The 23,648-nt window shown below is 42.1% G+C and overlaps 2 protein-coding genes across 2 annotated transcripts; both read left to right on the forward strand.

The window, feature by feature from the left end:
- Positions 1-485: 485 nt before the first annotated feature.
- Positions 486-3,012, forward strand: cts12 (cathepsin 12). Its single transcript, XM_014169301.3, has 8 exons — positions 486-578; positions 785-936; positions 1,142-1,264; positions 1,535-1,699; positions 1,795-2,016; positions 2,133-2,301; positions 2,471-2,576; positions 2,714-3,012. The coding sequence occupies exons 1-8, from the start codon at positions 548-550 to the stop codon at positions 2,811-2,813; spliced, it is 1,068 nt and encodes a 355-aa protein (XP_014024776.1). The 5' UTR covers positions 486-547; the 3' UTR covers positions 2,814-3,012.
- A 574-nt stretch (positions 3,013-3,586) lies between these two features.
- lama3 (laminin, alpha 3) lies at positions 3,587-23,371 on the forward strand. The gene is made up of 38 exons (XM_014169575.3): positions 3,587-3,919; positions 11,404-11,517; positions 12,107-12,219; positions 12,365-12,448; positions 12,564-12,661; positions 12,856-12,900; positions 13,040-13,188; positions 13,297-13,407; positions 13,509-13,620; positions 13,709-13,882; positions 14,060-14,256; positions 14,429-14,545; positions 14,639-14,793; positions 14,921-15,062; positions 15,190-15,289; positions 15,611-15,727; positions 15,869-16,033; positions 16,246-16,397; positions 16,601-16,807; positions 16,964-17,112; positions 17,201-17,360; positions 17,530-17,654; positions 17,843-18,005; positions 18,277-18,381; positions 18,465-18,607; positions 18,716-18,833; positions 18,931-19,071; positions 19,270-19,400; positions 19,540-19,671; positions 20,055-20,199; positions 20,640-20,761; positions 20,912-21,092; positions 21,275-21,430; positions 21,621-21,783; positions 21,909-22,039; positions 22,157-22,250; positions 22,370-22,489; positions 22,652-23,371. The coding sequence occupies exons 1-38, from the start codon at positions 3,674-3,676 to the stop codon at positions 22,795-22,797; spliced, it is 5,223 nt and encodes a 1,740-aa protein (XP_014025050.3). The 5' UTR covers positions 3,587-3,673; the 3' UTR covers positions 22,798-23,371.
- The last annotated feature ends 277 nt before the right edge of the window (positions 23,372-23,648 follow it).

Genomic DNA, 23,648 nt, shown 5'->3' on the forward strand with positions numbered 1-23,648 from the left:
CCTCCAGGATACCTACTGGAGAAATACTAAAAGAGCACATTTTCCATAACCTGTAGGTAGCACATAGAACCAAAAATGGTTATACCTGGAAACGAAAAGGGTTCTCCTATGGGAACAGCCAAGGAACCCTTTTGGAACCCTTTTTTCTAAGAGTGTAACTCTTAAATATCAGGGTGCATAATTGCAGGTAGCCTGTGTAAGGAGAAGTTGTTTTGATTACTATTTAGCTGTAAGCTTGTAATTGGCAGGTTTTTAGAGATGAGCTGTATATAGAGTAGGCTATCATATTTTCTTGGCACTGCTAAGCTGTTTTTGTGATGAGTGCCAAAAAACTGATATGGGCTACTTTGAATAGGGACATGCTGTGTTTACACTCTGTGGCCTGACATTGTCTAATAAGAGGGTTTCTGTCCCCTGTTGCCACCTCCCTCTTTTGTGTAGGTGATGGGGTTTCAGACAGGCCCAAGGGGAGCACACCCTCCATCACAGGCAATAAAAGAGGGGGTGATGACCAGTCATGGTCAGAGTGTAGAGTTAGTCTCAGAACATGAAGACAAGACAGCCCAACTTTCCATCAGGTGAGTGCCAGGTTATTGACATTCATTAAGCCTAATTTCTTATCATGATTGCATTGTTTTAATAACATAACATTCAGAATTGCAGAGCATTTATAGTGTTTCCATATAATTCTCTATCTAACATGGTATAAATTGCAGCAAAGTAATTTACAACAGAACACAATACATTTGGTGAAACACTTTACTCTGATCATCCATCCTTCCAGTCCAATGGGCCAGCCTCATGGGGAGAGCTGTGCTGCTCTCTCTCCTCCTGTCTGATCCTCTCCACGTGGCGTCAGACTCAGATGAGGAGGTGCAAGAGCCATCAGAGTGGCAAACATGGAAGAGGAGCAACGGTGTATCCTACGACGAGAAGGTTAGATGTTATTTTATACACATACTCATACACACAGACTGTATAAAAAACACATCCCAATAGTTACTGTAGGCTAGTAATCTGCATATTGGCCTACACGAAAACACATTGTAAATATTTAGGAAGTCATTCCCTCCCTCCCAGACACACACCTTAACAATAATCAACTATTTTATTTGTTTGTTCATTCTGTTCTTTCCTGAAGCGGGATGACATTGAGAGGAAGGTCATATGGGAGGACAACAAGAGAGTGATTGATGAGAATAATAACAGTTTTCTCAGAGGGACAAAGATGTTCACCATGGCCATGAATCAATATGGGGACCTGGTAAGTGACCATCATCATCTTCACTTCTCTTTAGTACAGGATGTTATAGTCCAAGGTACTTCTATGAGTTACTTATAATGGTCCACTTTGAGAAATTTTCACTGAGAGCTGCAACATTCCCATTTAAGTTCTAATTTCTGTTCATTTGTATACATTATGAGAGATTGTTCTTATTGCAGTGTATTGAAACAGTATTTTCCCATTATTCATTGATTCCTTCATACATTTCATTCTAAATCACTTTGGAATTTCTCTCTCTTCGATGCGTAGACAAGGCACGAATACAAGCGTTTACAAGGTGCCATGATAAATAGCAAAATAAAGAAAAGAGGGAAGAATGCATCAGCTCGAAAGCTCCGTGCCAGTGCTCAGAAGTTAGGGTCTGTTACCGTTGACTACAGAGCCATGGGCTATGTCACCGAGGTCAAAGACCAGGTGAGGCTTTGCTTTAGAAAATTCTGTAAGTAGAATTTCAGTGCAAACTAAGAAGTGATTTTAAATCCATGCTGTCTATTGATTTCTCCTCACAGGGATATTGTGGCTCCTGCTGGGCCTTTAGCACTACAGGGGCCATCGAGGGACAAATGTTCAAGAGGACAGGTCAACTGGTGTCCTTGAGTGAGCAGAACCTTGTGGACTGCTCCAAGCCCTACGGCACATATGGCTGCAGTGGGGCCTGGATGGCTAATGCCTATAATTATGTGGTTCAGAATGGGCTTCAGTCCACAGACACCTACCCCTACACATCAGTGGTAAGAATCTGACTGGGGACATCCCTGACCATGTACACCAATGTTACATAATGTTAATAGCAACATGATTTAAGAAGTACAATGGCTGAGGATAAAACACATTTCTGTATTTCTAGGACACCCAACCCTGTTTCTACGACAGCAGTCAGTCGGTTGCCAGCATCACTGATTACAGGTTCATACCCTCTGGAGATGAGCAGGCCCTGGCTGACGCTGTGGCAACCATTGGCCCAATCACCATCGCTGTGGATGCAGATCATCCAAGCTTCATGTTCTACAGTTCAGGTTGGTCTTCACTGAATTCTTTGACGGTGGTGGACAGCTAAATGTAGTGTTTTGTTTCCCATGACTGTACATATTAACTTTGATAAAGGTTTTTTATTCAATTTTTAAAAATGCATTTGCCCTGTCTGAGTTTGCCTCATTGTAACCAGGGCTATTATTGGTCTAACAGGAATATATGAGGAGCCAAGCTGTAACCCCAACAACCTCAGTCATGCGGTGCTGCTGGTTGGCTATGGCTCTGAAGGGGGGCACGACTATTGGATAATCAAAAACAGGTGGGTGAATCACTGGTGGGAGTAACATGGTTTACATTCTAACAAAATATAATAATTTGGTTACTTTTTCATATATATATATATATGTAAGACATTTGTGGTACATAAATGTATGCATGTTTTCCTTTTCTTCCCAGCTGGGGTACTGCATGGGGAGAGGGTGGCTACATGCGAATGATCCGGAATGGCAGTAACACTTGTGGCATCGCAAGCTACGCTCTGTATCCTATTTTATGAACCACATAAGTGAGAAAGTGTCAGAGACAGAACATATCATCTTGGTGTTGGATAGGTTGTCAGAGGTTAATAAAAAGTATTGATTTGGTTTATTTGTGGGGGTGATGGTACCAAGTATTCTGTCTTCTATACTGTATTACTCTGAGCAATGCTATGCCTGTATTGCACTGTGATAGAGAATAAAGTTCAATTGAATTGACATTTGACTGCGATTGTTTTTAGATTTCGACCGACTGTGTCAGGCTGGTCTAGAATTTGATGTTCCTTTGAACGTTTTGGATTGAATACAAGACTGGATATAGCACTAGAAATTGTGCATCAAGGTATCTGACAACTTGTGTTGAATTTGAAGGTATTTCCTTGCACAGCGAGGCATCTTGAGAAAGCCCTTTCAATCTGCCAGAATGTCAAACAGTCTGCAGGAGGCGACGTAGGCGTGGGAACATAATCAGTGTGTAAGCAATGCTAGACTGTAGATTGTCTTTGAGTTCCTTGTATTATACTGTTATCCAGTTCACCCAGTTCAAAGGTTTACACCTTCAATAGTTTTACAATTGTTTAACATGACCTGTGGTACACAGTACAAATACTATCTATAAAATGCTAACTTACTGCTCCACAAACACATTTGAAGAAAAGGGAGTGGTACCCAGGTGATCTTTGAACCTCAACATGTTCACACCAAACTAAACACACTGATATGCTCAGTCTTCCTTTATGTATACCAGTCTATCTTTATAGGGGCATTATATCTGGCCCTGGGCTTACAGAGGGAGGAGCTCCTAGGTATTTAGCTCTCATAGTTCCCACAGCCAAGCTCCTCAACAGTGAGGGAGATAGTTTTGCTGTCCTGCAGACGTATGAAAATGACACAAGGGACTGTTTGCTGGTTTGGAGGAGTATGGGGATTATTGTTGTGGTGTGCTTTATTTGGCCCCTGCACAGATGGCCAGAGCGCACCACAGAGACATCCAAACGGTAGGTATGACTATCTGTCTCAGAACCACCAGAGTGGTAAGGATCCTTGGCACAAAGGGCACCCCAGGATCCCTAGGAAGTACTGTGATACCTCATTCAACAACCAGTCAGCTGGAGCCATCACCCAGGTAATGCAGGGCTAAATAATAGAGCTTTGCAAAAGAAACCAATTTGCCTGCTATTTTCAACTACTAATGGAGGTTTAAGTTTGTGTCGAACAAAAATAGAAAAATGTATTAATGTGATGCACACAGAGATCACAGGGTACATAGACAAAGGGAGAGTGACTTCAAAAAATACAAAAATATTTATTGATTCCTCTCAAAAGGGAGCAAAAGGTCCAGACGACAGCACTTTTATACTTCAGTCTTCAGGTTGCGCGTCCTCCAGATCTGGGTTCAAATACATGTCTATTTGAGTATTTAAAAAAATGCAGTTATATGTAGTTTATTGGGTTGTCTCACAAGAATGTCATAGGTTCTTATCACAGGGTTACAGCAGTACTGTACTTTGGAATATAATCATTATGACACATGAAATATCGAAACATACACTACCCTTCAAAAGTTTGGGGTCAAAACACTAGTCTCAACGTCAACAGGCGACTCCGGGATGCTGGCCTTCTAGGCAGAGTTGCAAAGAAAAGGTTGCAAAGAAAAAGCCATATCTCAGACTGGCCAATAAAAAGAAAAGATTAAGATGGGCAAAAGACACTGGACAGAGGAACTCTGCGTAGAAGGCCAGCATCCCAGAGTCGCCTCTTCACTGTTGACGTTGAGACTGGTGTTTTGCGGGTACTATTTAATGAAGCTGCCAGTTGAGGACTTGTGAGGCGTCTGTTTCTCAACCTAGACACTCTAATGTATTTGTCCTCTTGCTCAGTTGTGCACCGGGGTCTCCCACTCCTCTTTCCATTCTGGTTAGAGCTAGTTTGCGCTCTTCTGTGAAGGGAGGAGTACACAGCGTTGTATGAGATCTTAAGTTTCTTGGCAATTTCTCGCATAGAATAGCCTTCATTTCTCAGAACAAGAATAGACTGACAAGTTTCAGAAGAAATGTCTTTGTTTCTGGCCATTTTGAGCTTGTAATCGAACCCACAATTGCTGATGCTCCAGATACTCAACTAGTCTAAAGGCCAGTTTTATTGCTTCTTTAATCAGAACAACAGTTTTCAGCTATGCTAACATAATTGCAAAAGGGTTTTCCAATGATAAATTTGCCTTTTAAAATTATAAACTTGGATTAGCTAACACAACGTGCCATTGGAACACAGGAGTGATGGTTGCTGATAATGGACCTCTGTACGACTATGTAGATATTCCATAAAAAATCTGCCGTTTCCAGCTACAATAGTAATTTACAACATTAACAACGTCTACACTGTATTACTGATCAATTCGATGTTATTTTAACGGACAAAAAATGAGCTTTTCTTTCAAAAACAAGAACATTTCTAAGTGACCCCAAACTTTTCAACGGTAGTGTACATTCACTCAATCACACCACAGTACAATACTATAATGCATTTCAAATATCCATACTGTACACAATATTACATTATCCTACAATATAATATCAAACACATTCTGTCTGGTGATAATAGGCTGGTCTAGACACGGAAGCTGTATTTGAGTATTTGTTATTTACAGTGCCTTTAGGAAGTATTCACCCCCTTGATCCCAAAGTGGGATTAAAATGGATTTAATTGTCATTTTTTGTCAACAATGTACACAAAATACTCTATATTGTCAAAGTGGAAGAAACATTTTAACATTAGAAAGAAATTATATGAAAAATAAAACACTAATATATCTTGATTAGATAAGTATTCATCCAATACATGTTAGAATCACTTTTTGTCACGAACGTGATGAGAGACGGACCAAGGCGCAGCGTGATTAGAGTTCCACATCTTTTAATAAACAGTGAAACTTCTACAAAACAATAAACCAACAACGAAACATGAAGGTAGTGGTGCTACATGCACATACACAAAACAATATCCCACAAAGCAGGAGGGAACAATGACACCTTAAGTATGATCCCCAATTAGAGACAACAAACATCAGCTGCCTCTAATTGGGAACCATACCAAGAGCACCAACATAGAAATCAAAAGACTAGAACACCCCTTAGTCACGCCCTGACCTACAGTGAGGGAAAAAAGTATTTGATCCCCTGCTGATTTTGTACGTTTGCCCACTGACAAAGAAATGATCAGTCTATAATTTTAATGGTAGGTTAATTTGAACAGTGAGAGACAGAATAACAACAAAAGAATCCTGAAAAACGCATGTCAAAAATGTTATAAAATGATTTGCATTTTAATGAGGGAAATAAGTATTTGACCCCTCTGCAAAACATGACTTAGTACTTGGTGGCAAAACCCTTGTTGGTAATCACAGAGGTCCGATGTTTCTTGTAGTTGGCCACCAGGTCCTCCACATCTCAGGAGGGATTTTGTCCCACTCCTCTTTGCAGATCTTCTCCAAGTCATTAAGGTTTCAAGGCTGACGTTTGGCAATTCGAACCTTCGGCTCCCTCCACAGATTTTCTATGGGATTAAGGTCTAGAGACTGGCTAGGCCACTCCAGGACCTTAATGTGCTTCTTCTTGAGCCACTCCTTTGTTGCCTTGGCCGTGTGCTTTGGGTCATTGTCATGCTGGAATACCCATCCACGACCCATTTTCAATGCCCTGGCTGAGGGAAGGAGGTTCTCACCCAAGATTTGACGGTACATGGCCCCATCCATCGTCCCTTTGATACGGTGAAGTTGTCCTGTCCCCTTAGCAGAAAAACACCCCCAAAGCATAATGTTTCCACCTCCATGTTTGACAGTGGGGATGGTGTTCTTGGGGTCATAGGCAGCATTCCTCCTCCTCCTCCAAACACGGCGAGTTTATGCCAAAGAGCTCCATTTTGGTCTCATCTGACCACAACACTTTCACCCAGTTGTCCTCTGAATCATGCAGATGTTCATTGGCAAACTTCAGACGGGCATGTATATGTGCTTTCTTGAGCAGGGGGACCTTGCGGGGGCTGCAGGATTTCAGTCCTTCACGGCGTAGTGTGTTACCAATTGTTTTCTTGGTGACTATGGTCCCAGCTGCCTTGAGATCATTGACAAGATCCTCCCGTGTAGTTCTGAGCTGATTCCTCACCGTTCTGGGCTGATTCCTCACTGATTCCTCACCGTCGCCGCCCCCAGCCAGACCCCGGATCCGGCCATGGCGCCGGGCTGAACGCCGTGCCTGGACTGGGCATTGGCGCAGAGGAAGGCTCCAGCCTTGGAGGGGTACTGGATGCCGTGCCTGGACTGGGCACCGGCGCAGAGGAGGGCTCCGGCCATGGAGCTGGGTTGGACGCTGTGCCTGGACTGGGTACCGGCGCAGAGGAAGGCTTCGGCCATGGAGCTAGGTTGGCCGCCGTGCCTGGACTGGGCACCGGCGCAGAGGAAGGCTCCGGCCTTGGAGCGGGACTGGACACCGTGCCTGGACTGGGCACTGGCGCAGAGGAAGGCTCCGGCCTTGGAGCGGGACTGGACGCCATGCCTGGACTGGGCACCGGCGCAGAGGGAGGCTCCTGCCAGGGAGCGGGACTGGACACCGTGCCTGGACTGGGCATCGGCGCAGGTTGCACCAGACTGATGACACACTCCTCAGGTCGAGTGCGTGGAGCCGGCACAGGACGCTCCGGGCTGGAGAGGCACACTGGAGGCCTAATGTGTGGAGCCGGTACAGGTGGCACCGGACTGTTGACACGCACTTCAGGGCGAGTGCGGGGAGCTGGCACAGGACGTACTGGGCTGGGGAGGTGCACTGGAGGCCTGATGCGTGGAGCCGGCACAGGTGGCACCGGACTGGTGACACGCACTTCAGGACGAGTGCGGGGAGCAGGCACAGGACGTACCGGACTGGGGAGGCGCACTGGAGGCCTGGTGCGTGGAGCCGGCACAGGTGGCACCGGACTGGTGACAGGACGTACCGGACTGGGGGGCGCCGGAGGCCGGGCGGGGCCGCACGGTGGCCCGGCGAGCGCCTCGGGCGGTGCGGGGGCTGGCCAGGACGCCGGGCGGGGGCGCACGGAGGCCTGGGCGGAGCCGGCCGGGGCCCGACTGGTGACACACACTTCAGGGTGAGTGCGGGGAGCAGGCACAGGACTCACCAGACTGCTGACAGGCTCTTCAGGTCGAATGCCGTGCAGAACACACCTACATAACATTTCTCTCCTCTCTTTCCCAACTTCTCCATCACCTCCCTGACGGTCTCTGGCTCTTCAGGGCGAGTGCGGGGAGCTGGCACAGATGGCACAGGACTGGTGTCACGCTCTTCAGCACGCCTGAGCTGCAGCATACTCCTCGCCAAAGTCATTCTCCGATATCCCTCCTCACACTGCTCCATCGACTCACAGGCGGGCTCTGGTGGGCTCTCTATGGTCAGGGCGTGACACCTTTGGCAGACATTACAGCTGTCAGTCTTTCTGGGTATGTCTCTAAGAGATTTCCACACCTGGATTGTGCAACATTTGCTCAGTATTCTTTTCAAAATTGTTCAAGCTCTGTGAAATTGGTTGTTGATTATTGCTAGACAACCATTTTCAGGTCTTGCCATAGATTTTCAAGCAGATTTAAGTATAAAACTGTAATTTGGTTACCCAGGAACATTCAATGTCTCCAGTGTAGATTTGACCTTGTGTTTTAGGTTATTGTCCTGCTGAAAGGTGAATTAATCTTCCAGTGTCTGGTAGAAGGCAGACTGAACCAGGTTTTGTGCTAAGCTCTATTTCTTTTTTATCCTGAGAAACTCTCCAGTCCTTAACCAATTACAAGCATACCCATAACATGATGCAGCCACCACTATGCTTAAAAATATTGGGAGTGGTACTCAGTAATGTGTTGGATTTGATTTTCCCCAAACATAACTGTAATGAACACAATGGAACACAGAGAGCTGGTTTCAAGCTCAGGGCACAGCAGGTGTTTATTGTAAAGGACCACAGGAGGAGGCAGGTAGCTGGGTCCTGGGTCCAGAAGGTCATACACAGGGGATCCAAAAAGGCTAAAGTACAGGCAGGGAATAGGCAAAAAGCTTCGTTAGTGAGGCAGGCAAAAACTATAATATGCGGGAGGAGTAAATTATGGGAAAACCAGCGCTCCGAATAGAAGTGTGTCACAAAAAAACAACACCTCACAATGATGGGGTGCAAAGAACTGTACTAAATAGTGTGTGATAATGACATAGAGGTGTGTGAACAGGTGATCAGAATTCAGGTCATTGGGATCTGGACAGTGAGCTGCGTTCAGGGGATCTATGTGTTTGAGAGTGTGAGCTGGAAAGTGGGCTGGAAAGTGAGCTGTGTTCAGGGGATCTACGTGTTTGAGAGTGTGAGTTGGAAGCAGACGTTACAATAACACTTTTTATTCAGGTCAAAAAGTTAATTGCTTTACCACATTTTTTTGCAGTATTACTTTAGTGCCTTGTTGCAAGTTTTGGAATACTTGTATTCTGTACAGGCTTCCATATTTTCACTCTGTCAATTAGGTTAGTATTGTGGAGTACCTACAATGTTGTTGATACATCCCCAGTTTTCTCCGAGCCATTCAATTCTGTAACTGTTTTAAAGCCGCCATTGGCCTCATGGTGAAATCCCTGAGTGGTTTCCTTCCGGCAACTGAGTTATGAAGGACGCCTGTATCTTTGTAGTGACTGGGTGTATTGGTACACCATCCAAAGTGTAATTAATAACTTCACCATGCTCAAATGGATATTTAATGTCTGCTTTTTTGTTTTTTTACATATCTACCAATAGGTGCCCTTCTTTGCGAGGCATTGGAAAACCTCCCTGGTCTTTGTTCTTGAATCTGTGTTTGAAATTCACTGCTCAACTGAGGGACCTTACAGATAATTGTATGTGTGGGGTACAAAGATGAGCTAGTATTTTAAAAATCATGTTAAAAACTGTTATTGCAAACAGAGTGAGTCCATGCAATTTATTATGCGACTTGTTAAGCTCATTTGAATACTTATTGACTCAAGACATTTCAGCATTACATTTCTTATTAATTTGTAAAAAATAAAACAAACATAATTTGACTTTGACATTATGGGGTATTGTGTTGTTACGTTCTAAGACTCAGAAGAAAGCATACAGCTGCAAAGACATCATATGAAGTCACAAGCACATATATTTATAACCTCCTTCCCAAACAGACCCCCCTTCTGTGTCTACGATGTTGCTGGGCAGGTGGTGTTATCACTCCAGAACCCTGGTACTCCTCCACGGAGCTCACCGTTTTTCTTATCAGTCAGGAGAGGCCTTGAGGTTAGGGAGTCAGTCCACTACATAATTGCTGTTCTCATACACAGAGCCAACACTTCTTTCTATTCTATGAAATTAGCCATCTATTCATACTAAGATAATATAATGATATAAAAAATATTGATAAAATATAATGATAGAAAACATATTAAGATATAAGACAGTGTTATAGGACAGTAATTTATGATCTATCAGCTCTAGCATGTGTCTCCTATCCAACCCTTATGGACAGGCTCCCTGTTTACTTTCCCTCTGGCCAAATACCATTGCACATAGATCATTCCATCAAATTGATAACACATTGATCACTAGGCCACTTATATAGTTATAAACATACTAAAATGTGTTTAAGTCAATTAGTCAGTTTCCAACAGTGTGTAGGCCAATGACAAAAAATCTCAGTTTAATACATTTTAAACTCAGCAAAATGTGGAAAAAAGTCAAGGAGTGTGAATACTTTCTCAAGGCACTGTAAACACTTTTTTCTGTGTATTTGACTATGTTCAAATACACATCCCAAAATAATACTTTTATTTTAGTATTTGAATGGTTATTTGAAAGCAAAACAAATAATAGACCAAATTGCATTCGAAAGTATTTTCAAATACTTATTTCAAATATTATTTTAAAATACCTGAGTTAAATGTATGGGAGTGTATTTGAGTCAGTGTATTTGAGTATTTCCAAATACATTCCAAGTATATTTCCAAATGCATTCCAATATTCAACTACTTGTTTTTTCAAATACAGGTTATCCAAAAACTTGTTTTCAAATGAATTGAAAAGTAATTGAAGTATATGAAATAGTACTTGAACCCAGGTCTTGTGTCCTCAAATGTTCCCCATTGTTCTTTGCTCATGTGTTGATTTAGTGGTAGAATATACCACACCTTGATTTACAACTCAAACAAGCAATGGTTTTGTATTGAAATCTCTGGAATTTCACAAGTGAAATGTGTCTGAGCAACTTACACAAAATGGGTTGCTTGGCAGGTCCATATTTACATTTAATTAATTATTATGGACTGCAAGATAGCAGATAAACAGTGTATATCCTCCTGACTAGGGTCTTGTTTCACCTTTCTTTAAAAAAAAAAAATTCTGCCAGTCCAAGCCTTCTTCACTTGAAGAATGTGCTAAATAAAAAGTCCAGGATGGGCCGAAACACGTAGCGCTATAGTACTGTTATTATTGACCAAAACTGATCTATATTTTCTATTTTAACTTTTTTGATAAGACACTTTTGCATTCAAAAGGCTGCCTTACCTAATCTGACTTTTCCCCTCCATACAGAGGTGTGGCACTGGATACTACAGAGAGAGGACAGGGCCTCATAGGGGCCAGTGTGTACCCTGCAACTGTAACAGCCTGTCTAATGAATGTGACGAGCAAACAGGGAGATGTCTGGTGGGTTTCTCTCTCTCTGTGTCTATAAAAAAAGTGATTTTTCAGGGGTGCTGCAGCACCCTCAGCAGCCTTAATTGGTCCCACTGGGCAAAAACTGGTTAAATCAACCTTTTTCCACCGCCATTTCAACAACAAAATTCATTGTTATGATGTTGAATCAACGTCGAAAACTGATTGGATTTTCAAAAAGCAAACAACGTAAAGGAATTTCGTATTTTTTTTCACCCACCTTTTAACCTTTATCCAATGACATGGTGAATTTTTTTGTTGATATCACATTGAATTCATGTTAGTTGACAACTCAACTAAATGTAAATCAAAACTAGACCTTGAAATTATGTCTGTACCCAGTGGGGTACATACGCACACACACATAGCAGGATAGGTTTCTCCTGACTCACCAGTTAGGTAAACATATGCACTTTTTCTAACCCATGCTGATCCAGATGGATAAAAGTCATATCCACAGATTAGTTTTTATGCCAGACTTGACTAATTCTCAGTACTGTGCTACGACATCATGAACCATACCCCCAACATTCCACAAGCCTGCTTCAGTCATAAACAGAGAGGACACTTTATTTTCCAGAACTGTCAGTACAATACTGATGGGGATCGATGTGAGCGCTGCAAGGAAGGTTACTACGGCAATGCTGCCCAAAAGACCTGTCGTGGGTGTCCATGTCCCTTCAGAGCCAACAAGTCAGTTTCTACATGTCCATACACTCTGTTAATGTACAATTAGCTATGTGAGCACACTTGGTTTTACGTTCCCCGGATAAAATATTGGATGAAAACATATAATTACCATTTGGTACTCAAAAGCATTTCTTTTCTCTTTGTGTAGTTTTGCAGTAGCATGTCTGGATATTGGTGCAAATGAAATCGAATGTTTGTGCAAACCTGGCTACACTGGAACCAGATGTGAGAGGTGTGTTTATGTGCTTTTTACAGTACATTTAAAAATGTCAATGTCATCTTACCGTAAATATATTTATAACAAAAGTCTATAACTTTCCTCTCCTCTTCCTCCTCCAATTTGGCAGGTGTGCCCCTGATTACTATGGTAACCCAATGATATATGGAGGCAGGTGCCAGCGATGCCACTGTGATGCTACCAGTACCTGTGACCATCTGACTGGAAGTAAGCTCAGGACCCACTTCAGCCGTGCAAGAATAGAGAAAATGATCTATGAATTAAAACAGGATGCCTCCTATATAACGATAAAGCTATAGGCTATAGATTGAAGAAATGCCTGCATGAAATGTCATGCTGATAATAGTTTGTCTTATTGTAGATTTGGTATAAGTGTTGCTCACTGTGTCTTCTGTCTCTAGAGTGTAAGAAGCCTGATGATCCCGGCACAAATGACCAATGCATAGGTTTGTGAAGCACACAGTAATACACATTCTCAATGTATAGTGAGCTATTGTCTGTTGTTGCCAGCATGATTCATATTGCATTTCCTCTCATCCTATTAGACCAAACTAAATGATCTGCTCTTCCTCTCTTTGTGGTCAGAGTGTGACAGCTGTACTCAGGCCTTACTGAATGATTTGGAAAATATGGATGATGGGCTGGAATTGCTAAGGCAGCAGCTTCAGGGCATTGCTTACAACAGCTCACCAGCCAACCTTAACCAGCTGGAAGGTGCCATTAATGAAACAAAGGTCATTTAACACGGTCTTACTGAGGCGCTCTATATATTTGAACACCAAATGGTGTATAATGTACACAATTTAACAAGATGATCACTCCCCTTTGGTATACTCTTGCAGGCTCTGGTTGGAAGGTACAGCACTATTGTGGATGCTCAGGGTCCAAAGGTCAATCTGCTGGAAGCAGAAGTTATGAGTCTGGATCAGGACATAAGCCTACTGGAAGACAAGGTGCCTGAGGCCTGCTATCCATAATCAGATGTCAGATGTAATCCGTTTTTTTTTCCAGAAAAACTATATCCTTTTTACTTGTGTGATCTTACTCTCTCTAGGCAAGTTACACTCTCTCAGATGCTGAGAATGTCTTGGTGAAAGTGATCCAAACCAAACAGAGAGCCGAGGATTTTATCCCTAAAGCTCAAGATCTTCTAATGAATATAGAAGGTAAACTGTTATTGAAAGTGTTTCAATATGATAATATAATGATACGTCATTGTCATGATAATCCCCACCTCTCTTTTTTTCCTCTCAGATCTCCTTCGACAGCTGAGTGAGGCTAATTCTAGTGTAAACAACATCACTGTGGGAGTGGAGGAGGTAGCCAGGATGATGAAGGTGGTGCAGCGCATGGTGAAGGAGATGAGACAGCTTGGCTGCAGTAACCAGACAGAGAAGGCTGCCAGGGAGCAAGAGGGCGCTCACAAACGTGAGACAGGGGCCTTTTGGCTTAGTCTATAGTCACTTATAGTACAGGGCAGCACTTAAATGATCACACTATTGAATAATAAAGGTTATACATTATCAATGTGACACAAATTCTTGACTCACTGTGTATGATAGATATGATTCAAAACGCAAAGTGTAATGCATGTGTCTCTCTCAGTCTTGGACTTCATCAAGAACAATATGTCAGCTCCATTAGACGACAACCAGGCTGTAGCCAATGAGACGGCACAGTCCCTGATGACGTCGGTCTCTGCGTTGAGTGATCTGGCCGTGGCTGTGGCAGAAGCAGACAATACAGTTAACAGGACACGGAGCCTCAACTTCAACAGTACTGACTTCCTAAGAATCCTGACGGTAATGTCAAACACTGAAGTGTAAAATCTGTGAAATATGTCGTAGATCTCAGATACAATACAAAAAAAGTTCTCTACCTTTTTCTGAACATGACAAATACCAAATCATGTCTCAAGTTTCTGTGTTTGACAAGGGGTAATCACTGTTTTCTCTCTATATGTACATTTTCTAGCAACTAAGTGGTGAGCTGGAGAGGAAACGTGATTCAGTCCTTCCTGAAATGAATATGACCAAAGATAAACTGAAGAATATCACAGGCCTTTTGGAAATGATGAAGGAGATGAAAAAGGTATGAAGCAGATGAATTCAAATCGTTTCCAGTGGAAATTCCTATCTCTCTTATTGTGAAGGAGGCATTCAAAATATCATTTAAATCTTTCAGGAATATGAGCACCTTGCAGCCGAGATAGATGGAGCAAAGCCCAATCTAACCAAGAGGCTGAATGATATCGCTAAAGCCAAACAGAAGGAGGGCATTGTTGTCATGGCAGAGGAGCATGCAGAGGAACTAAACAGACTGGCAATGGAACTACAAATGTAGGTTGACAGAGCAAGGTCATTAGGTTATACCCCACAGATATGTCCTATGTTGAGACCTTTGTGTGTTCGTGTCTCTATGGGCTAGTATGGGCCACTGTGAGCACTGTATTCCTTGTTATTGCAGGGCAGTGCATAATGCCACCAACAGCTCTGACCAGCAGCATGCTTCAGAAAGCACGGGAGCCTACAGCAGCATCATAAAAGCCATTGAAGAGGCAGAGATGGCGGCCAACCAATCCAAAGAGGCATCCGACAAAGCTCTGAAGGTGATTATTATACTGGTCTGGATGCTACAGCCACCATTAACTTCAAATTCACAACAACATTGAAAATACAGTTAACATACAATCAATAAGTATTTCACATATCTCCAGTAACTTCTATATGTTTCAGGATGTGGAGGAGCAAGGTCTGACCAACAGGTCTGAGGAACTAAAGCATAATGCAAGTAGCTTACTGACAGAGGCCCTGAATGCTGAGAAGGACCTCAGAGGTGTAGTAATCATCCCAATATTTGCTTTTCTAATGACACTAAAGCTACAATAGAAACAAGAATGGATCATGTTATTTACCCCTTCTCAATCCTTCCAGGACATTATATGAGGCAAAGGCTTTGTTATTTGATGTTGAAGAAAGCTATGCACTTTGAACTTGTTAACAGTTTTGTTGGAGGCCAAAACACACTGCAGGATACTGTATGCCCTCGATAAAACACATTCCGTTGTCTCCTTCTGATGTCTCCTTCTGATATCTCCTTCTGGTATTATCTTATCATATATTACCACTTATCCCCTCCAAAAAAATGTACACACAGAGACCTCAGCCAAAGTTGACAACCACAAGCAACGTGTTGGTCAGACCAAGAACAAAAGAAAGATGCTGAGAAAAGATGCTCTCGCAGTTACAGAGAATCTTAAAGAGATTCAAAGAGGTTTGTGTATACAAGATGAAAGATTATGCTTGTGTTTTAATAACAACGCCATGGAATCGATGAGAATGACAGTTTACACATTCTGTGCCACAACATGACCATACTTATGTTATTCACGTACACTATTTGTTTGTGTTTCAGATGACATTGGGAAGCTCATAGACTCTGCCAAAGCAACTGTCAACGCTGCCAATAACACAGTCAATGACGTAACAGACAGACTAAATGATATCAGCTTGGCACATATAATGCTTCCTAATGTCAGTTCAAACATTGGCAGTGTGCTCGATGAGGTTGGCAATGAATGTAAGTACTCATGTCAGACACACAGTACATCTATCCTGTCATGGTATTGAAATTAACCTTCCTCTAATTCTAATCTAAATTCTAACTCTTTACTCTTTAAATTCAAATCCAACTTCAGATTCTTGAATTGAATTTGAATTAATGATACAAAGGGAAAGTGAAAAGAAAGTAGTTGGTTGGAGCTGTTTTTCTTTCTCTCCTGACTGGTACAGTGAAGAAATTGAACGAGACATGGCCTACTTTGGAAGACACCCTCAGCAGGGTGAAAAACCTGTGCTCCCAGGCTTCCCCTAGTGTCAGTATGACAGACAGCATCAGGAGAATCAAGGACGTGATAGAGGAGGCCAGAGACATTGTCAAAAGGGTGACACCACCTAAAACACTATAGATTCTTCATTCTATTTTGATCGTTTTCCTATGAACCTTTGTCCTTACATTTTGTCCTTTCTTGACCAAACGTGATCACTCCAACCATTACACAATTTTTCTTAGGTCTTTTAGACTGGCTGTATCTGGCTGTCTGTCATATTGAATGTCCATTATTCCTCTCTTGGTGTCTCTCCCCAGCTCTCTATCGGCATGACCTTCAATGGGAAGGGTCACATTGAGCTCCGCCCCCCCACCAATGTTGAGGATTTGAAGGCGTTTACAGCTGCTGAACTTCTTCTCAACCTCCAGGAGACCAAGCCCACTAGGGGGGACCGCAGCCGTAGGCGCAGACAGAACACACAGGATGACAGAAACCTCTTTGTGCTCTATCTCGGCAACAAGGACGTAAGTGGGCCATCTGAGTAAATAGTGTAGTCATAATATCCTAGAGCGTTAATCTTGGAATTTCAATTGATTCCCTAACTATTTTCATACATTTTGTATTGGAGATGCTCAGTATTTTTTTAACTTTTCATTTATGGCTTGTTTCCCCCGTTCCAGTCATCCAAAGACTTCATTGGAATGGCTGTAAAGAATAACACTCTCCGCTGTGTATACAAGCTGGGTGGAGTCATACATGAGTTGAACACCGACCACATAACCAGAGCCAAAGTGAACTCCACTGTTTTTGACAAGGTCGTCTTTAACAGGTACACCTCTTGATGATATGGGACAGTTTGCCAATGATGGAAACAGCTCCCTTGTAATCCCCACTGTGTTTGTCTCCTATATCTCTAGAGTTTACCAAGATGCTGAGCTCAGTGTCACACACAGGTTCCCATCACAGCCTGTCGATGTGTCTAAGGAGAGTAACCGGCCCAACACGACAGTTGGCCTCCTCAACCTGGACACCAACAGTGTGGTCTTCTACGTAGGCGGTTATCCTGATGCCTTCACTGTAATTACATTCCTCTATCCCTTTGCCTCCCAGGTGTTCTGTGCTTCTGCATCATGCTCATTGTTGATTGTTGAAATCAGAAGTACACTGTAGACATCATCAGGACCAGACCAGTCTTATTCTCCCTATTCAAGTATTGTTTTATTTCATTATGCCCTTCTCTCATTAGCCTCCAGTGGAGCTGCGCTACCCCAAATACTGTGGAGCCATAAAACTGTCTACTATCAATGGTCAATTCTTTAGTCTGTACAACTTCAAGAATGCCATCAACGTAGACAAACAGTCATATATAAAGTAAGAACCAACAAAAGGGACCATCACCTTGATTATAAATCTATAAAAGATGCCATACTGTACGGAATGGTGAATGCTGTCCACATTTTCTAATTTAGCCTGTTATGCTCTGTACCATGACCATACATGAAAAAACATCTTTCTGCTTCAGTGTCAGAATGTATCATGCAATTCCTTCCTTCTTTCAGGGTTAGTGTTAGTCTACAGTCAACAGTGCCTTATTATTTTGACGGCACTGGTTACGGTTTGGTTACGGCCATTAAAGAAATTAAAACCCCGAAAAGAGGAGTGCTCAAGTTCCACACAAACAGCCAGGTGGAGAATGCAATACTGTTTTATAAAGGAAATGAGGTATGTATATTTTGTCCATTCATATATCTGATGTCAGTTAAAAATATTCATTCAGAATCACACACAGAAACGATTGAATAATTAGTACATGTAAATGAATTAAAAATCTGGTTTACAATGTAAGTCGTGTAATCAATCAAGCTTACAATTTCATCAAGTAGATACAGGAACATCAATGTATTGCAGTTGGACATTAATAGTCCTTATTGAGATTTTATGGTTGGTGTGTGTAGAGCAATGTCTTCATTCACTTGTTTGTTGTATTTCACAGGATTCGTACACTAGTGTTACTGTGGAGAGAGGTTATGTTGTGGTGCAGGGAAGACAAGGCACCCAAGTCCTCAATGCCAAGAGTACTAGAAAAGTTTCACTCAATGTAAGATAGTGTCAGGGACTTACTGTACGGTTTAGTTTTATCTGCATAAACCTTTTTTTTTAAAGTTCTGCTTTCTCTCTTAGAATGAACAATTTGTAATAGTCATGGATACAACATTTAAAGTACATGTGACTGGAGTACAAACTGAGATTATCAAAATAGACAACATCATGGAAAGTTTAAAACATTTCTACATTGGGGGTCTACCAGCGTCATTACGAAAAAGGTACAACACTCTGTGAATAGGCTTTCTGTCATAATCTCTTGCAAGGGATACATGCATTTTCCTGGAATGTCAATTATACAATTATCCATGTCATGTCTTTTCTTTCAGAGATAATGTCACAACCCCACCATTCAGAGGATGTATAGATAATGTGATTTTACAATCTAAGGAGATTGAGTTTAACACGACAATTGGTGTCAGTGTTGGATGCCCAACCTCGCTTTTGGTAAACCATCTCTCATTTTGTAAATACGTTTCAGACTGCACAATGTGGAGGATGTTCTAGTTCTAGAATTTTCATGTACAATGTGTTTTCTTTTCAGGGTGTTCGTGAGGCTACTTTCCACCCTGGTGGCTCCCTCTCAGTGGACCCACAGGATTTCTGGACCAACCCTGTGGCCATGGTTTCTTTGGGGTTCAGGACCATGGAGAATAAAGGTGTTCTTCTCAGGACCAGCGAAGAGGTCGGTCCACTATTCAATAATGGTTGAAGAGTCTCTCACAGAGAGCCTCATTCAAAGGCTGCTCTCTGTGTGTCATATTTTAACCTCAAACAGTAGTAAAAGGATCAAAATTATTTATCAAAATGAATTTAACAGTTTTGTTTTACAATTATACACTTTTTGTAAACAATATCATCACACCATTTCTTTATCGATCAGCGTCATGGATACCAGCTCTCATTGGTTGATGGCTATGTGATGTTTTACTTTGATGAAAATGCCTTGAAGTCTACCAAGACATACAATGATGGAAGATGGCACTACTTGACTGCATTAAGGAATGGCACACAGTAAGGCATTTTTATTTTCATTGGTCAAGCCGTGCAGAGATGTTTCTCATCTGAAATTGAAATAAACTCTACAATGTTATTGTTGGTTTGTTCCACACACCCACACACAGACATAACAAAAGCTCTGTGATTTCCTTAGATTGGAGTTGAGGGTTGATAACGGTGATTTGGGCCAGCATCAAACCACCCCCCAAGACAAGCCCAATGAACAGCAGGTTGTGTTGGGAGGAGAGACCTTCAGGGGCTGCCTGGCTAACCTTCATATCAGGAGGTCTGATTCAAAAATGCAACACTATAGTCACACTATAGTTATAACGGTAAAAAATGTGAAAAACTCAACTTCTATGAGGTGATATTATGATTCAACATTGTGGTCATTCCAATTCGTGACAATTTGAGGAAAACTGATCTTACTACGACTGAGATATGTGGTTGTCTCATCAAGCTAGGTTAAGATCAATGCACAGACTGTAAGTCACTCTGGATAAGAGCGTCTGCTAAATGACTAAAACGTAAAAAAAAAATAGAATTTTAAATGTGTTTAAATTATTATCAGCTACATTGTTTTCTCTAATTAATTAAGTCAGTTGTGGAAAGTAAAAATAACTGATGATGTGTTTTTTTGTCATTCTATCTGTTTGTGCTCTGACACAGGCCTGAAGAAAGCTTTATTCCTGCTGACTTCAGCTCATTCACCCAGAAGGGAGATGTGATCCTGGGGATGTGCAGACTACAGCCCCCTCCTCAGGCCATATGGGAGCCAGCAGGCCTTCAAGAGAGGCCCAAGAAATCCAAACCAGTGAGTATGGGAATATTTCCCAAAGTTGATTCAAGCGTATGTTAACCATCAGGCTATTCATGGTAAAAGTGTGCAGTAAGGGATATGTTGGCTCTTTTCGTTTTCCTGTAAAGTTTAAGGCTCTCACTCAAGCGACAGCGGTGTAACTTTGGTTTGGTCTTGAAGCACAACTTCTAAAATAGCCAAGAGATAACTTCAAATGATCAAAATCAAATTTTCGCCGAAATATTTTACAGGCTTGTAATGCTGCAGTGAACTGGTCCTTTATTATTCATGTCAGTACTGATAGTTTTGTCATCGTATTACTATGTAATACAATTGTATAATACAGTAATTACAAAGTAACTACACAAGAATAGAGCAACTTCATGTACAATATTACTGTATTGGTACATTAGTCATGTGTATCCTCTCCCCCACCCCCCTCTATCTGGCTGAAGAGATCTGGTGCTGTGCATACTGAGTGCAGACTGCCCAAAGTGTCTGACCCCCAGGCCTACCAGCTAACTGGGGCTGCTAGCTGGCTCAGTTACATCATCGCACCTGAAGAACTTAATTTCAGGTACAGCAGGTCAAATGCTGGTCCTCGTATCCACATTCCATTAAAAAAAACATTCTCTGCAGATTTATTTTTCTATTATTTAACCGTTATAAGACCTATGAAACAGACAATCCGATTCTAAATCTGTGGCTTGCTTGTTCCTCTTGCTAGGCCTCACTTCTCCCTGGAGATCAGAACCAGGTCATCTGCGGGGCTGTTGCTCCATGTCTCAGGGAACGGGGACATCTCCCAAGTCTCTCTGTACATGACCAACGGCAAGATCAAACTCTCACTGGGGAAGGACAGAGTCATCCACAACAAGAATAAGAGCAATGATGGAAGATGGCATACAGTAAGCTGTCTAATAACTGTTGAGATATCATGTCTCAATATTAGGATAATTAAATGAAGTCATAATAATCATTTTTAGTTTCAGGTCATTCTAAATAGTGCAAAATGTACACTGTACCTCACAGCCACAGCTGAGAGATTTATAAGTGTAAAGCAGTTGATAAGTGGCCTGTCTGTGTGCAGGTAATGGTCAGTGTGGAGAAGAACACTTTCCACCTGGTCGTGGATGGTTTCCGTGTGCCTGATGGTATTCTACCTGCAGAGGAGGGTTCCTCCTTAGCCCTGCAGAACCCGGTCTATCTGGGCAGTGACCCTGCCTCCAAAACCTCTTGGGCTCAGGTAAGCAAGCAGACACAGACTGTAACAGCGTCTAAACAAACCAGACACAACACAATGTGAGGGTGTGATTGTGATTCTCCTGTAGGTTTGTATCTGGTGCATAATTACCATATTTACTATGACATCTATATTTACATCCTGGAAAATGTGTGCTTGGTTTTAAAATGATGTCCATCTGTATCTCTCTCAGGGTGACTCTCTTCCCAAGAAGAGTGTGATTGGCTGTATACGCCATTTCAAAGTGTACAATGTTCTGGTTGGTGAACCAGCCGCCAATCACGGGGCCCCGCCCTGCTTTGATGGGGCAACAGAGGCTGGGGCATACTTTGCTGGCACAGGACATGTGGTCTTAGGTGTGGACTTTATATATTCATTAACAAAAAATACTACAATTGTGGTGTCTTAGTTGTGAGCATTATTGCTTTAATTAATCATTTAATTCATCCAATAACTCTGACAAAGATACTTTGTGTTTTAGATAAGTTCTTTACTGTGGGCTCCCGTTTTGAGCTGACCTTTGAGGCTCGCCCACGGAACACTACAGGCCTCCTCTTCCATGCCAGGGGTCGTCATAGGAACAGCCTAAGTGTCTTCATGAGGAAAAACAAGGTTCTTTTAAACCTCATCAACTTGTATATGGGACTGTGGAGTTGGATACAGTGTAAGCCTGAAGTATATTGAAATGTGTGGAAAACTTTGGAATATCATTTTTGCTCTGAATCTCAGGTGGAGGTCCACGTGAATGATGGGTTAGGTGACTACAGTGCATCTGTGACACCTCAACAAAACCTGTGTGATGGCACATTCCATGTTATTGCAGGTACATATCCCTCTCACATCAACCATTGATTTATCCTCATACAGTACAGATACCAGCATATTTTTTACAAGGACTTGGAAGGATCTTCTAATAGCCAGTCCATCTACTGTATTCCTCAGTGTCCAAACAGAACAATGTAGTCCAACTGAACGTGGACTCAGAGTCTCAGCGTACGGTCGGGCCTTCCCACTCCTCCTACACAATGACTAAGGATTCCCTCTACATTGGTGGCATGTCCGGTAAATTCATTCAGCAACACTACCCATTGCATCTCATTAAAAAATCCTCTCTGAATCAAAACACTTTCCAAAAATTGGTAGAGCATGTCAAACCTTGATGAACAGCTTCTGACAGTTCTATAAACACATCAATATGACTTTTATGCTTTCCCCCCTATACAGGCACATCAAAGCATAAAGGAGTGCCAATCTCTTCTTCGTTTGTTGGCTGCTTGCGGCACATAAAGGTCAATAAAAAGCCTGTTGTTTTTAAGACAGCCTCCAGTGTGGTCGGCCCTGTGAACATCAATGAATGCCCAGCAGACTAAGGGGATGAAATCAATGAGTGTTGCCCCAGATGACCTAATTCGCTGAACCACTGAGTTTATCTGTCTATGACTCAGCGGTTAACAGCTGCAAATATATGTAATAGATAGACACTCACCTCTTCATGTGCAAATTATACCACTGGAGGGCACTGCAGTGCTCTTATTACTGTGTTGGCTTTGCAAGGTAATTCACACTGTTGGGGTTTAAGACAATGTTTTCAGTGTTTCAGGAATTGAACATTCACACCTTTTAAATTACAGTGACAGTGACTTTGATGTATTCTATGAATGAACAGGAAGAAATACCTCTCAAGATGAGCTGGAACACAAATGTTATCCCTAGTGAGGCTAAAATATAATTGATATTATTTCAAAAACCATGTCTCACGTTGATCAGTCTACAGTTTTCATTTCAATGAAATTACCAATGTGGAATAGACGTGAATTGATTTTTGTGTCCAGTGGGTTGCTGCTGTAAAAATGAAATTGCAATTGCACAATCCGTTTCAATATACTAAAAGTTAAGGTTTAACCAAATGCTTGTAAAATCCAATAAAAGGAATACCAAACTTAACGCCTGACCAATGTTCCCAATATTATGATTGGACTAAACTCCCATTGACATGCCATGTAGTCATCATTAAGACATGATTAGGAGTGAGAAGATGTTATTACGGGGGTTCTAGGCTCTCCTCCCAGGCTGACTGCTACAGTCTACTGAGGTTAGTTCTGCACAAAGCTAGGACCCCCTGGCACGGCACACATCCTTTATTCATGCAGGGTGCAAAAGTGTGTGTCTAATGCACGTCTGGGCTTAGCTCATACTGTGACCATGGACTGCAGAGTCCAGA

The sequence above is a fragment of the Salmo salar genome, chromosome 23 (assembly GCF_965601325.2).
Source record: "Salmo salar chromosome 23, fSalSal1, whole genome shotgun sequence".
Lineage (NCBI taxonomy): Eukaryota > Metazoa > Chordata > Actinopteri > Salmoniformes > Salmonidae > Salmo > Salmo salar.

What these genes read in the sequence shown, in the direction of transcription:
- cts12 (XM_014169301.3), top strand. Translation starts at nt 548, where the DNA reads ATGAAGACAAGACAGCCCAACTTTCCATCAG. An exon ending in GTGTATCCTACGACGAGAAG is followed by an intron (nt 937 to 1,141) that starts GTTAGATGTTAT and finishes TCTTTCCTGAAG; the next exon opens with CGGGATGACATTGAGAGGAA. An exon ending in TATTGGATAATCAAAAACAG is followed by an intron (nt 2,577 to 2,713) that starts GTGGGTGAATCA and finishes TTTTCTTCCCAG; the next exon opens with CTGGGGTACTGCATGGGGAG.
- lama3 (XM_014169575.3), top strand. Translation starts at nt 3,674, where the DNA reads ATGAAAATGACACAAGGGACTGTTTGCTGGTTTGGAGGAGTATGGGGA. An exon ending in GACAAACAGTCATATATAAA is followed by an intron (nt 17,655 to 17,842) that starts GTAAGAACCAAC and finishes TCCTTCTTTCAG; the next exon opens with GGTTAGTGTTAGTCTACAGT. An exon ending in TTCTCAGGACCAGCGAAGAG is followed by an intron (nt 19,072 to 19,269) that starts GTCGGTCCACTA and finishes TTTATCGATCAG; the next exon opens with CGTCATGGATACCAGCTCTC.